At 38.7% G+C, this 12,860-nt stretch overlaps 1 protein-coding gene across 9 annotated transcripts in view; it reads right to left on the bottom strand.

The window, feature by feature from the left end:
- ZNF521 (zinc finger protein 521) overlaps positions 1-12,860 on the bottom strand; it is a 235,603-nt gene that overhangs the window by 119,324 nt on the left and 103,419 nt on the right. For all 9 annotated transcript variants that reach the window (XM_042797980.1, XM_042797985.1, XM_042797981.1 and 6 more), the window contains one exon: positions 1,293-1,377. In XM_042797980.1, coding sequence (XP_042653914.1) covers positions 1,293-1,377 — 85 coding nt within the window. The remainder of the gene's footprint in view (positions 1-1,292; positions 1,378-12,860) is intronic.

The raw sequence follows: 12,860 nt of genomic DNA, 5'->3' as shown, positions 1-12,860 counted from the left end.
ATTTGTGTTTATTAAATTTTAAGAAAAGGATATAAAATGTTCATGCTCTAAATGTATTAAAACTTATTAATAAAGTACCCAGAAAAATGGGCTATTTAGTTTTGGTAGGTAACTTTCTTCTACAATGCAGCCAAATTACTAGCGCTCATGGAAAAAACATGCATGTTACCTTCAAATTAAAAAAAAAATAAGCATCAAGATAAGTATTTTAAAGTTATCAAATGAAAAAAAAACCAGCAAATTTTATTCTGTTGGATATGTAATTCCTGACTTCTATACCGTATTGTCTGGTCTGTGCTTTGCATGCTTTTCTATTATTATAGCAAAAAAAACAGCATAAGGGAAGCAGGAGTATAAAATCAATGGTATCCATCTCTGTCTTGAAAAGTAAAATTTGGAAAAGAGGCTAAAAACAAAATGAGACAACCCTGGCAATGTTATCTTATTAGCAGGCAAATGATGTGCTTGATAAATTTAATTGGCTGATAGAACTCTTAGTGCTATTACTGAGTGGTTACCAAATTGAAAACATTATGGGTAATCCTAGGGGAATAAGCAAATAATAGGAAAATATGAATATCAAAGAAAAAGCAGCTTTTATTTTATTCCAATTTACAACTGTAACAGCCTTGTAAACATCAAGCCAGGCTTGGATTCAGGAATCCTAAAAGACTTCTTTAAATGCCTGTACCTTAAAAAGCAGATTCCACTACTGAATACCACAGTTCCTTATTTTTTAATAATAAATTATAGTACTTAATTGTATACAGATACACTCAGGATTTTTTTTTCAGACTGCTCAAACACAACAAACAATACTATTTTATGGCCATTTGAATTATCTATGTTTTCTAATGACAAAAACTCGCCAGTTTTGATTTTGGTACCAAGGTGCTTGAGAAGTACACAGTAGTGTCATTACCATAATAACTTCAGAAATTAAAACCTGTCTAAAACTCTACGGAAAGCTAACATCCAGTTCATTAACCATTCCTGTTAGTTTGTTTTCAATAATGCAAAAATGATTAGAAGTTTAATTTGCTAATCACCTGAGTTTTGACTGGCAGTGGATATGTAATTCTCTGCAGAAGTCTAAACTAGCCCTTGCAGAAAATAAACTATGCTAATGCTTTATCAAGTCTAATAATATGAATAAAAAAATCAATCATGCCTAGGTTAATCATTGATGGATGCAATTAATTTCTCCTTAACTGTTTAATTTTAGAGGCAATGATGATTATGAGTAAGAGAAATGGCTATCTGTCTTTGAGAAGTTTTAGTGCTTCACTTACCAATCATGTGGTTTGCAACATGAACTTGGATATCCCATTCATTGTAGAAAACCATCTGACATTTGATGCACTGGTAGGTCTTCTTCTAAAGAAACAAGGGTAGATAAAATTTACTGAAACATACAGTTGGAACCATTTCATTACAACTCAAAATACTGAGTTCAAAGTGGTTATTTAAAGCTCTCCAGCAGTGTTTTCATTAAGGCTTAATTATTAATATTAAAAAACAACACTCTGCAGTTCCATAGTACCTTTTATCTGAGTTTCCTGAACTCTGTAGAGATTGGTTTTTTTCAGCTTCCTAACTACATGGACAGACCAGCATTGCTAAAACACCAGCTTTATATTCACGGAAGGGAAAATGCAATGAGGATATGTGGGATGTGATCCAAACAGCACTGAAATCAATGTGAATCCTTCATTTTATACCAATGGATTAGGCCCACTACAGAACTGGGAAGAAGCCAGGAACAGAACACAAAAATCAGAAATCTGCTTCTCCCTCATTCTCAACTGGGCTGCAGATTCTCCTGTGCACCATACATTTTAAATGGTCCATCAGGTTGCCATCTTTCAAGGAAGGAAAAATCCCTGCTAGTCTGGACAAATGGTTACTGTATCCGGCAGTTGCTTCAATATCTATTGGCAAGCCTGTGCTAAAACTGGGAAGGCTGGCTGGAAACTAGCCAGAGAGCAATCCTTCTGGCCACATTACACTGGGCCTGACTTACTTAAAAATCATGGTGTATAGAGATCAAATTTCATTATAAACTAGGAAATGCATTACTCTGCTCTCCTTGGTGCAGAGCAGAAGTTTTTCATTTGTGTCTTGGTGTCTTTCAAAAAATATCTGCTATTTCACTTTTCTACAAGGTATGTCACTTGTCCAAGACATTTCAACATCATAAGAATGTGATTTTATTTTCTCTTATTGTTTTTCTTGACCTGAATTGGCCAGAGATTTGATACTGGAAAGCACTGCTTTAGAAGTGAAAACTAAAGAGTATATTCAGAAGTAAGATTTTGGTTTTTCATCATAAGACTTAAAATCTGCAGTTATCCAGGCATCTAATGAGACAAGTCAGATTCATAAAATTATTCAACTGTATAATTGTAGTATCAAGGACTCAAGTCCTAAGGTAACAGTCCTGGAGAGCTCAATTGTTGTTTTGAAGATGTAATGAAGGCAAGGTAAGCCCTGAACTGCCACATCAAGGCAGGAACTCGAGAGACATGTATCTTTGTGTACAGCCATAGGCACCTTGCCTACTTCAGCAAAAAGAAAAAAAAAAAAAAACAAAACCCATATATTTTTTAAAGAATGTAAAGTCACAAAAAACTGGCACAGATTTAGTACATTGCAGATCGCATATATATTAGTTGGGGAAGAAGTAGGGTTCACTGGATAATGTGCATCAAAAATACAGCATGTCTTGCATGTATTTAACTTCTGAAGAGTGTTATACAGCTGGTATTATCAATTATATTTAAAAAAAAGTTGTGTTTGTTTTTTTTTTTCCTCCCTGACTCTAAACATTATTAAATACATGCTGAATTTGTTATTGGCATGTAAATTCAGATGCCCTGCCCCAGACAGTTAAAATGCTCATTCACTAAGTATGTTTCTACTTCAAGCCTGTAGGCAGGTATATAAAGACTTTTTAAAGATATGTCATTTTGTCTTACCAAGTTAACTGAAAAATTAGTGAATAATCGAAGTCAACTCTGAAATTAAGTGTTCCTGTTTGCTCTTTTTTACAAATCTCCCATTGCTTCTCATACACAGAGGCTATTTTAATTTTCCTGATGACAATAACAAAATGTGTAGTGTTGCTTCTCGGTGGAAACAATCATAAGCCTTTTTTGCCATTTTTCATGTAAATCAACTTTAGTTTTCTGAAATGTGACCAAGTTAAATTCTTATGTAGACAAACAAAATCAATGGGCATCCAGAAAACAAATCTGCGTTGATTTAACTTTACAGTTACAATTTGTAAAGACTGCTTTTTTCAAAGATACAACACTTTTTCTCTTTTTTGTTGTTGTGACAATACTGGTAACATTGGTAGAAATTCAGATTCAGTCTAAGGATTTCATATTATATGTTAGTAGATTTAACCTTACTGTACTACATCTAGATCTATCAAAGACATCTAAATAATGACAGTCACGATCAATGATTTATTATGCTAAGCTCTTTACAAGATGCTTTTTGATGCTGACATATAGAACAACAATATTGCATAAATAACAATCACTCTCCCTTTTTTTAAAACATTGTTTCCCTTTAGAACTAGTTAGAAAATATTTCTTACTCCCTGATGACTGGCACTATATATTGTTTATTAGCATACCCCTAGCATTATTCCTGATATGTGACTTTGTTCAAAAACAAAGAAACATAAACTTAATGGCTGGTCTTTTCTCTTGTTAGCACAGCAACGCAGACTGCATGTCAAGAATTGTCGGCAAAATTATGACTGATGTACATAATGACACACATACAAAGGTTGGGTTTGGTTTTTTTTTTTTGAAGTCTAATGCCAAAAAACAAAGTCGCTTGACAACAACAACAAAAATATAATTTACTAGCACTTACTAGCCTCTTCAAAATGATCTGACATATTTGCAGAATCGTACACAGATGTTTTCTTTTTATCATGAAGGAGAGAATGTTTTTGTGACTGCTGCTTGATCAAACACTAGTTCTTTTTTGTTTCCAAACATACACTAAAATGTTGACATCAACTTTTATCAGCTCAACACACATTCATCTCAAAGTGTCTAAACTTGTGCATGGTTAAGTTTTTACTTTAAAAGCAAACTCACAGTAAATTCCATTTACTCCTAGATTTTCAAATGATCAAACCCAGCCATTTTCACACTATGCTGAACAAAACCCACGTACATATTCATATGTTTTGCATTCTAAGGAAGTCCTTTTTCGCTGCAAGTTACACCTTAGTCTCGCAAGCTTTGTCAGAACCATGGGACTCAACGGCTCACAGGAGCTCCTGGGTCCTGATGTGCTTCATGGCTGGTCCCAATTCCCTACCCGGGTGAGATCCCGGGGGAGACCCGGCCCCTCCTCACTCCCTGTTCCCTCAAAGGGGAAACTTGGGGGAAGAAGGCAGAAATGAGCCCTGGGGTACTGCAGCTCCATGTCCCTTGCCTGGATAGCTGGGGAAGAAGCCCTGCAGCACTTATGTAGCACAGGAGAAAAATCGGGTTGAGACTCGAGGAGGCATTTGAATCTCTCTCGAGTGCCTCTAGCCCTCTGTGATACAAGATGGCTCCGCAGAGAAAGCAGCACGGGGCTGTGCCAGCCGTCCTTGCCTTGCCGCAGCTGTTTGCAGCGAGGAAGCCTGGCTGAGCTCCCTGCCCCTCTGCCCGAGTCACCTCTGCCTGCGGAGGACTCAGTGGGACAGAGCGGGCACCCGGGCCTCGCCGCCCCAGCTCACAGCCCAGGGCACCTCAGCTCCACACAGTGACGAAGGGTGGACAGCTGAGGGCACTTACACCCTCACCTGCCACCACTGCGTTTGCCAGAGGACACCTGTCAGCCTCCCGCGAGAGACAGAAACACAACATTCCCATTCTCCCCTCCAAACACAAAATCAAGCCTTGTTACAGAGTGATTTCCTATCAGCAAAGGTGGGCCACAGGGGACCCTTACCAATGCATTTCCATATGGACTCAGGCAGGACCAGTATAGTATCTGGAGAAGCTGTTCTGCGCTCTAAACTGTGCCTTGCTGCAAAACTTCCAAAGATTTGTTTCAAAGGAGAGCGACACATACATTATCAGATGGGATTAAGAAAGTGGTTTAACTTTTTCCTTTTATTTCTTATATTATTGTGGTCTCATCTTTTACTAAAAACTCTTTAATAAACAAGCCCACAAACCTTCACTAAACCCGCTGCTGTCAAGAACCTACATGACAATTTGCCCCCTACACACTGAGCACAAATTGGAGGCCCAAGTCATTCATGGGGCCGTTCAAAATTGTCATGGAAGAGTAACTGCTTGGACTAGGTGTCTCACAATAGCAATCTGGTTGCCTCTTGCATCCCTGTTTCCTTGCATTCCTCTTTTCAGAACCAATTTAAAGCCTTCTGGCATGCAAAGCTTCTCTGTGACTACATTTAATGAGCTTCGGATTGGGCCTTCAATCCATGCAGAGCATATGCATGTGTCTCTCTAACCTTTTGAATAATTAATGTCACCTAGACCTTTAATTATTGTCCTGATCCTCACTTGTCACTTCACAGTTTTCAGAATTTTCTTTATATAAAGGTGACCAAAGTGTCCATGTCACATCAAATGAGGCTTTGCTGCTTTTATAAATGGCCCAAGAATATGGTCTTTCAATTGGTACTTCAATTCTGTGTCCAGAATTTTATTTGCTTTTATAAACAATGTAAAACAACTAATAACCACTCTACTAAAGGATTTACAGTTCTATTCAGAAGTGCTTCAGAAGTATGCAGAAGATCCTTCTGTTTAGCCTTCTGTGCCCTGTGACTGTCTGAGGTATCTATACATTCTTCTTTTTCTATTCCCTAGCCTCATTATGTTACTTGAAAATTAAGTGCATATGCTACTTATCTGCCCATGCTCCACCTCCTTGTCAAAGTCATTCAGAATTTTATCACCTGCCTATTTCGTTCTGACATTTCCCCAGTTTTGTACTATCAGGGAATTTCATCACCTTACTACTTCTTTTTTCTTCCAGACTACTGATATGCTGCATAAATTCAACAAAATTGGTGCAAATAATGATTCTTAAGGCTTTCCATTATTCACACCCCTCCAACTAACCTGCTTCAATTCACAAGACTCCTATGCTTTCCATACCCAAGTTAGTGTTTCTTTTCTTTTTTAATCAAACAAAGTATCTCTCCCTAATGCCATACTTATTCACCCAACAGATTAGTCTTTTGTGCTATACCATTTCAAAAGCTTTGCTAAGATCCTGGTAAATCATGTTTATAGGCTCCTCTGTCAGCACTTGTGGCTACTCTCTCAAAATAGTCTTTATTGAAAATTGTAAGCATGATCCTCCCTTTGTGAATCTTTGCCCTCTATCCTTCATTAAATCCAAACTTTCTATGTGTTCTTCTATCATGCCTCTGATTAGCCTTTCTCTCATGTTCCTCGCTGTTTAAATCAAGCTCACAAACCAGTAATTTCATACATAATCCCTACAACCCCCGTTAAAAGTCTGTTTAGTAGCCTCTTCCCAGGTTGTTGATAACTCTTCTTAAAAGACTGTAAATTTATCTACTTAATGCTTCCTTTTATCATAGCTCCTTTCTCTAAGAATTTAGGGATGGATATTTTTCTGTTTTTGCAAGTCACTTTTTGTATACTATATATTTCATTATATTACACCTATACTTCATTATATTATGCATATACTTCCATACTTCACTATTCTCCATAGGGAGGATATGCCACAAGCTCCATGACAAAGCATTTTTTCAACAGTACTTGTTTCCTTGATTACATATACCATTTCTGGATTTCCTGTATCCCCCTTTTAATTGAATACATGCTCCCTATATGAAACAACCAAAAATATGTCTTCTAGCTTCTCATGCACCATTGTCTAAAGTCTCTCAGGCTCACAGGCATCCCTAGTTTATTCTATACTTCTTTCACACCTCTCTTGCATGCACTACCAAAAATAGCTTTGATGTGTACCTGTTAACCTACCAATAACCTCCTGTTTACACCTGCGTATATTATTTACCCTTGTCACACCAGCAAAGGGGGCTTTTTCCCCTCAGTTTCAGCACAGACCAAGGGTATGGACCAATGACACAGCTGAGACAACCTGTTGCTGCCCAGAGAGTGATGCCAGACCTCCCACATCCTCCAGTTCCCCTCTCCCAGACGAATCATTCACTCATGCTTTCCTTGACATTAAATCCAGGGTGGAGCTAATTCAACCTGTTAAACCAACAGAAAAGTAACCTCACAAGAGAAAGTGAATAGCTTCCAACAAATCATATGCAAAACCAAGTTAAAACTTGCACACTAACTACAGCAACTTGCTAGCGCTAACTCTTAATGTTGTCAGCTGATTTTTTACATCGCTTTATTAAGCGCTAGCAGTGTGCTTGGCCCTGCATGAGGCACAAGAGCAACCATCGTCCCAGTTTATTTGTCCATTTAGCCATTTTTCATCATAGCTCATGTTATTTTTGACAGTACTTTAATTGAGGATTTCTTTTCTATCTTCCTGGATGCTTATTTTGTCAACCTTAAGCTCTTAAAAAACTAAGCATATGTTAGCCAGTTTCACTGCATAGTTAGCTATTTATCTTGCTTATGGGGCACTGTCATCTTGCATTTTTCTTTAACTAATTGCTAACTCTTCTCATTGCTCACACAACACCCTTTAATTAGTATTTCCTGATTGCTTTTAAAAACATGTTCATAGTGATTTTATGAGGATTTTTCTGGTTTTCTGCTTTTGCTTAGTAGGGTCTTAAATACAAGGGGGATCTAAGTGTATATGCCTAGAGAAAGAATACAATCAATCCCATAAGGTAAGCAAAACGAAAATGAAGAAAAACGTTATTTTTTCTAATTTCTTTCATTATGGTTACTTATTGCTTTAGTACGCAAAATGCATTGAGTCAGAAATACAAACGTTCATTCTAGCAGTCCTTCCTTCTCTACTCTGCTTGAAGTCATGGTCTGCTGTTCTGTCTTTCACCTTTACCTTCTGGATTCTGCATTTAATCATGTCTGTATTCAACGTCTCTCAGTTACAAACCTTTCCTTACCCTGGCTGATGAAGTGCATTAGCTTGCAATGTCTCACATCCCCATGAAGAACCACATCTTGCAACATTTAAAAATTGCATCTCTTCCCTTCAAGCTGTCTAATCCTTTAACTCTCTCTAGGTCTCTGAAACTCTGTACTGAAGTGAGGTACCTGTCAGAAAACAGACTCTAAAACCTGGCAGCACGTGGCTGCATATTTATTTTCTCTCAGTTACTTCATATCAAATTTACATAGTTTATGAGTACAAACAGCTTTAAGTACTGTGAATTTGATTTGGGATCTGAAAAACAAATATGCTTCTTTCTGTACTTCTATCCGAGGGCCTGACCCTGGGTGAGGCTGAGCCTCTGAGCACTGCAAGTGTATGTGCTGAGCAGTGCTCAGGAATCCGGGGCTGACTGTATCAGCAACTGAACTTTCTGCCAGCATCCCCACCTCTTTCTGTCTCCTTACATTGCACTTAAAGAAGGCTGCCAACCTGAGACCCTCTGAAGCCCAAGAGCTGCTAACCCATCAAGAGGCATCCTAACATTCAGCATCTCAGTATCAGAGCAGCTGTGTGGCTATGGACATTAAGGAGAAACTACGATTAAGACTGCGCTGATAATTTTTCAGATGACGTGGCATCAAAGCATGGGCAGTAGAGCACAACTTGGCAGGTCTGAGATGCAAATAGCTGATATTCCGATTAAGCTGATAGACTTTTTTCTTTTTAGAGTTGCTTTTTTCCTCTTTGTTTTAAAAAAAGGCATACTGAGACAGACTGTCATTCAATAAAGCCACTACTTTCTTCACCAACAATCAGCAACAGATGTAGGCCAATAAAATTAATAGTTTGCAAGTATGCACAAGAGAATACTCTTTTGTCTCTTTTCTCCATCACAAATTTTCTAAAAGCTCTCTGGATTTTTAACGAAAGGCAAAATCAGGGGCTTTTTATATACCTTATTTTGTTTGACTTAAACACTAAATCTACTTTTCTCTCACACTATAGAAAATTAATGCTGATTAATTTCACTTTCCAAAGTGTGACTCAGGACCCTCTCCCCGCCCTTAATTGTCCACTTTCGACTCAACCTTTATTCCAGCAGAATTCTGGGCTATTACTTACCAAGATAATTTAATCCTACAGAACAGAACTTGTGCTCAAAAATATGCAACATTAATATTAATGTACAAACAGAAATATATTACTCATACATAATATATAAGAAATTAATTTTCATTGAAGTATCAGGAGAAGGATTAAACCCCTTAGATCCTTCTCATGCAATTAGCTCTGCACTTGGGGAAGTCAATGGGACTCCACAAATGAAGGCTTCACATGATAACACTGGCAAGACTGGGGTTTTACAAAGGCTTGCCTACACTACAAAATATGCCATCAACAGAGTTCTACAATCATATTGCTGTAATTATAGTACTATGCTCTATGGATACTCTTAGGCCACATCAATGTTAACAAATATACCGGTAGCATCTGAGCTGGCACACAGCTGCTGACATTGCAATGATGCTTGACTGTGTGCCCAGTTGAAAAACCTCCACTGGGGCAGCACAGCTGCCCAAGGAAGTGGTGTACCAGCAAAACAAGCACTCTGCTGAGCCAGTCTTCAATGCTATCCACAATGATTTGTGTCTAGCTGGTTTTTTTCCTGTGAAGACGTACTTGCTTTCCTCTAAGGGAATGAAGGGAAATTCCCAGAATTCCCTCTGTTCTGTTTCATTATCTTTTACTTTCACATTACTTCTTAAAATTCCAGAAGTTCCTCTTAGGTACATCCTGTAATAAGCTCATTTCCTTTTGCATGAGGCTTCAGTCTACCATTTCCTTGTCAGAAAAAAAGTGATTGCAGAATTTGTTTCAGTAGCAGAATGTCACAGTTCTAGGTTTGCAGGACTTCAACCACTCAAGCACCATCACATGAACTACCAGCTGTGAAGCAGGGAATGTAAGAAAACTGAGGAGTTATGATTAAAATAGATAGTTCAGGAAAATTGTCAGGTGATGCAGACTTTCCTTGACTAGAACTATGAAAGAAGCACCACGCAGCAGAAAAGGATCAATTGCAAGTTGGCCACTGTCAGTGACGGTTGCAAGGTTTTCATATGCAGCCAACCATGTTCCTAGAGTTTGACACTGAATCTATTCCAGACACCAGAGCAGAAACCAAAAAGACGAATGCTGTAGCAGTGGGAAAACAAGTACAAAAGGCCACCTGGAAGCTTGGAGTCTCAGATCATTTTTTGCCGGTGAACCACCCCATTTCCTAATGGAAAATGTAGAGAGGAAGAGGTGGCCTCCCAGTTATGAAAAGCTATTAGCTGTGCCATTTTGCACAGAATGATGAATCCAGATAATGGGCAAAAACCAGAGGAAGTCCATCCCACACAGGACACCAAAACTGTGGAAGTATGATCAAAGGGGACAAATACCTCCTTCTTTCCTACTTGCCATCTTGTTTTTGAGTACACAAGCAGCAAGTAACTTCTAAATGGCCATATTTGTAAGTGTCTGTATTTTTAAATTACTCTTCAGAGGCATTTCACAGGCATTACAAATGATCAATGAATGTGTGTGAGGCTTTCATCTTGAGGAATTCAGGCCTCAAATAAAAACTGGAGGCAGGGGGCTTTTTTCCCAGATTTGCACATTATTACTAGTGGGATTGTACTGAAATGCTCAGTATCAGGAGAGACCCCACCCTTTTATTCCCTGACTTATGCAGCCACGTATTAGCAACAAAGATTTAACTATCAAGGAAGAACAGGGTAACATCGACATCCATCTGGGAAACAGGTCCAAAGGATGATGGAAACCACAGAATCACATAATGGTTGAGGTTGGTCTCTGGGGGTTCTCTGGTCCTGCTCCCGGGCTCAAGCAGGGCCACCTAGAGCCCGACAAAGTCCAGATGACTTGAGAATATCTCAAAGGATACACAACCTCTCCGGGTAACCTGTGCCAGTGCTCGGTCACCCTCACAGTAAATGTGTTTCCTGATGTTCAGAGGGAACCTCCTGTGTGTCAATTTGTGCCCACTGACTCTTGTCCTGAAATGTCCCATAGTGAGGACAGATGTTAGCAGGAGACACATTTCCGCTGTCATATTCAGCACCTGTAAATCTTACCTGTAGTATTTTATACAATAATTTGTAATATAATGCAGGAAATGGAATAAATAAAAGATGGGTTTGGCAGGAAGAAAGAATGCCTAAGGGTTTTGAACAATCAGGCATAAGATCAATTACCAGCCATCACAGAGCTTTGGGAAGTCAAAAAGGAATCTTCAGCAAGGTGCTACATATCAGGTGGTTCATTCATGTTCACTTTGTACAACTTCATGAAATAAGCAGTACTGGGGCTACATATCCATTTTAGATTAATGGTTAGTCCATTTTATTTCCTTGATGACAGAGAAACAAATCTGGGTGTTAAGTTTGTTGTACGAGACAAATAATACACACATTACATATAACAACTTTATTAAGCAGTGGTAAAAAACACTTCTCAAAACATTTACAGTCACTGAAGAAGTTGTTCTGTGAGCACCACAAAGAACAGATCATGGTTTCTTATAGATTCATTTCTTGTGACTGATAGACTTTTGCATAAAAAACAGGTATGAACTTCAGTTAAAACCATCTTCCTGGTTTAGATATCTAAAAAGCCTCTTTCCTGTCTGGATTCTATCACCTGCTGGGTGTCACCTCTCTTCTCAAATGCTGTAAGAACTTTATAGGCTTTGAGATTCCTATTCATCTATAAAGTTCTTGAAACTGGCCAAGAGTACTCCAAAAGTAAGAGGGGGAAGAGAGAGAACTCTCTAGGGGTATGCAAGGCAGCAGACAAAAAGAGACATGCCATGATCTCCCATGTCTTGATCCTAAAGATAATCAGGCTAGAAAACTGAGAAATTTCTTGTTGTCTCTACCCAATTCTGATGTCAAAGTACAAATACCCGTAACTATTCTGATTTTCTGCTGGGGCTGTGCAGAAGGGAAATTGTGGCATATTACTTTGGTCACTTGGCCAGCAGATACATGTACAGGGAAAGCCCCGTGGGGACAGCCAGCTGCACAGCTGACCTGTTGGAGTATACATCTCAGAATGTTTTGTCTCATAAAGCTCTGTTGAATCTACATTTGCCCTCTCTAAAGATGCTTAAGTTCTTCATCCACATTCCTGTGTCCCTCTCCAGTTCTTCTGCCTTTCTTCAAACAGGCATCCCCCCCCACCCCCCACTGCATTGCTTCATGGAAATCTTGGTTTGGTGCTCTTGAAAACTTTGGAGAACACATTATCCTTTCTTCCTCAAATGAAAAGTTTTCCACAGGTGTGAAAAAGGTGCCTCTCCAAATTCCACATCTGAAGCCTCTGACAAATAACAAGACAGACAAAGAGTATTAGATTTTAATGATCAGTAGACAAGAAACTAAGAAAACTCACTACAATTATCCCTCTTGCTTCTGTTCAGCAGCTCCCAGACACCATATGTCCTTCCTTTCACAGACTGAATTAATGGGGTGTGTTAGAAGGTCGGAAGTTTGCTGCTTAACTTTGGTAGGATTTACAGCAACAGGATAATAACTAACACCATCCTTCTTAAACTCAGAGAGGACTCGGATAGCTCACTACTGAAAGTGTAGAGACAAAAAGAGAAATGCTTAAGCCTGTATCTTGCAAGCCACTTCATGGCAGTGGTACTACCAGAAATTAGAGCACAGTGTAACTGTGGCAAGAAAAACAGGGTAGCCCTTCCTACAAAT

The sequence above is a fragment of the Tyto alba genome, unplaced genomic scaffold (genome assembly GCF_018691265.1).
Source record: "Tyto alba isolate M040663 unplaced genomic scaffold, T.alba_DEE_v4.0 Super-Scaffold_27, whole genome shotgun sequence".
Classification (NCBI taxonomy): domain Eukaryota; kingdom Metazoa; phylum Chordata; class Aves; order Strigiformes; family Tytonidae; genus Tyto; species Tyto alba.
This window is presented reverse-complemented; position numbering and strand designations above follow the sequence as displayed.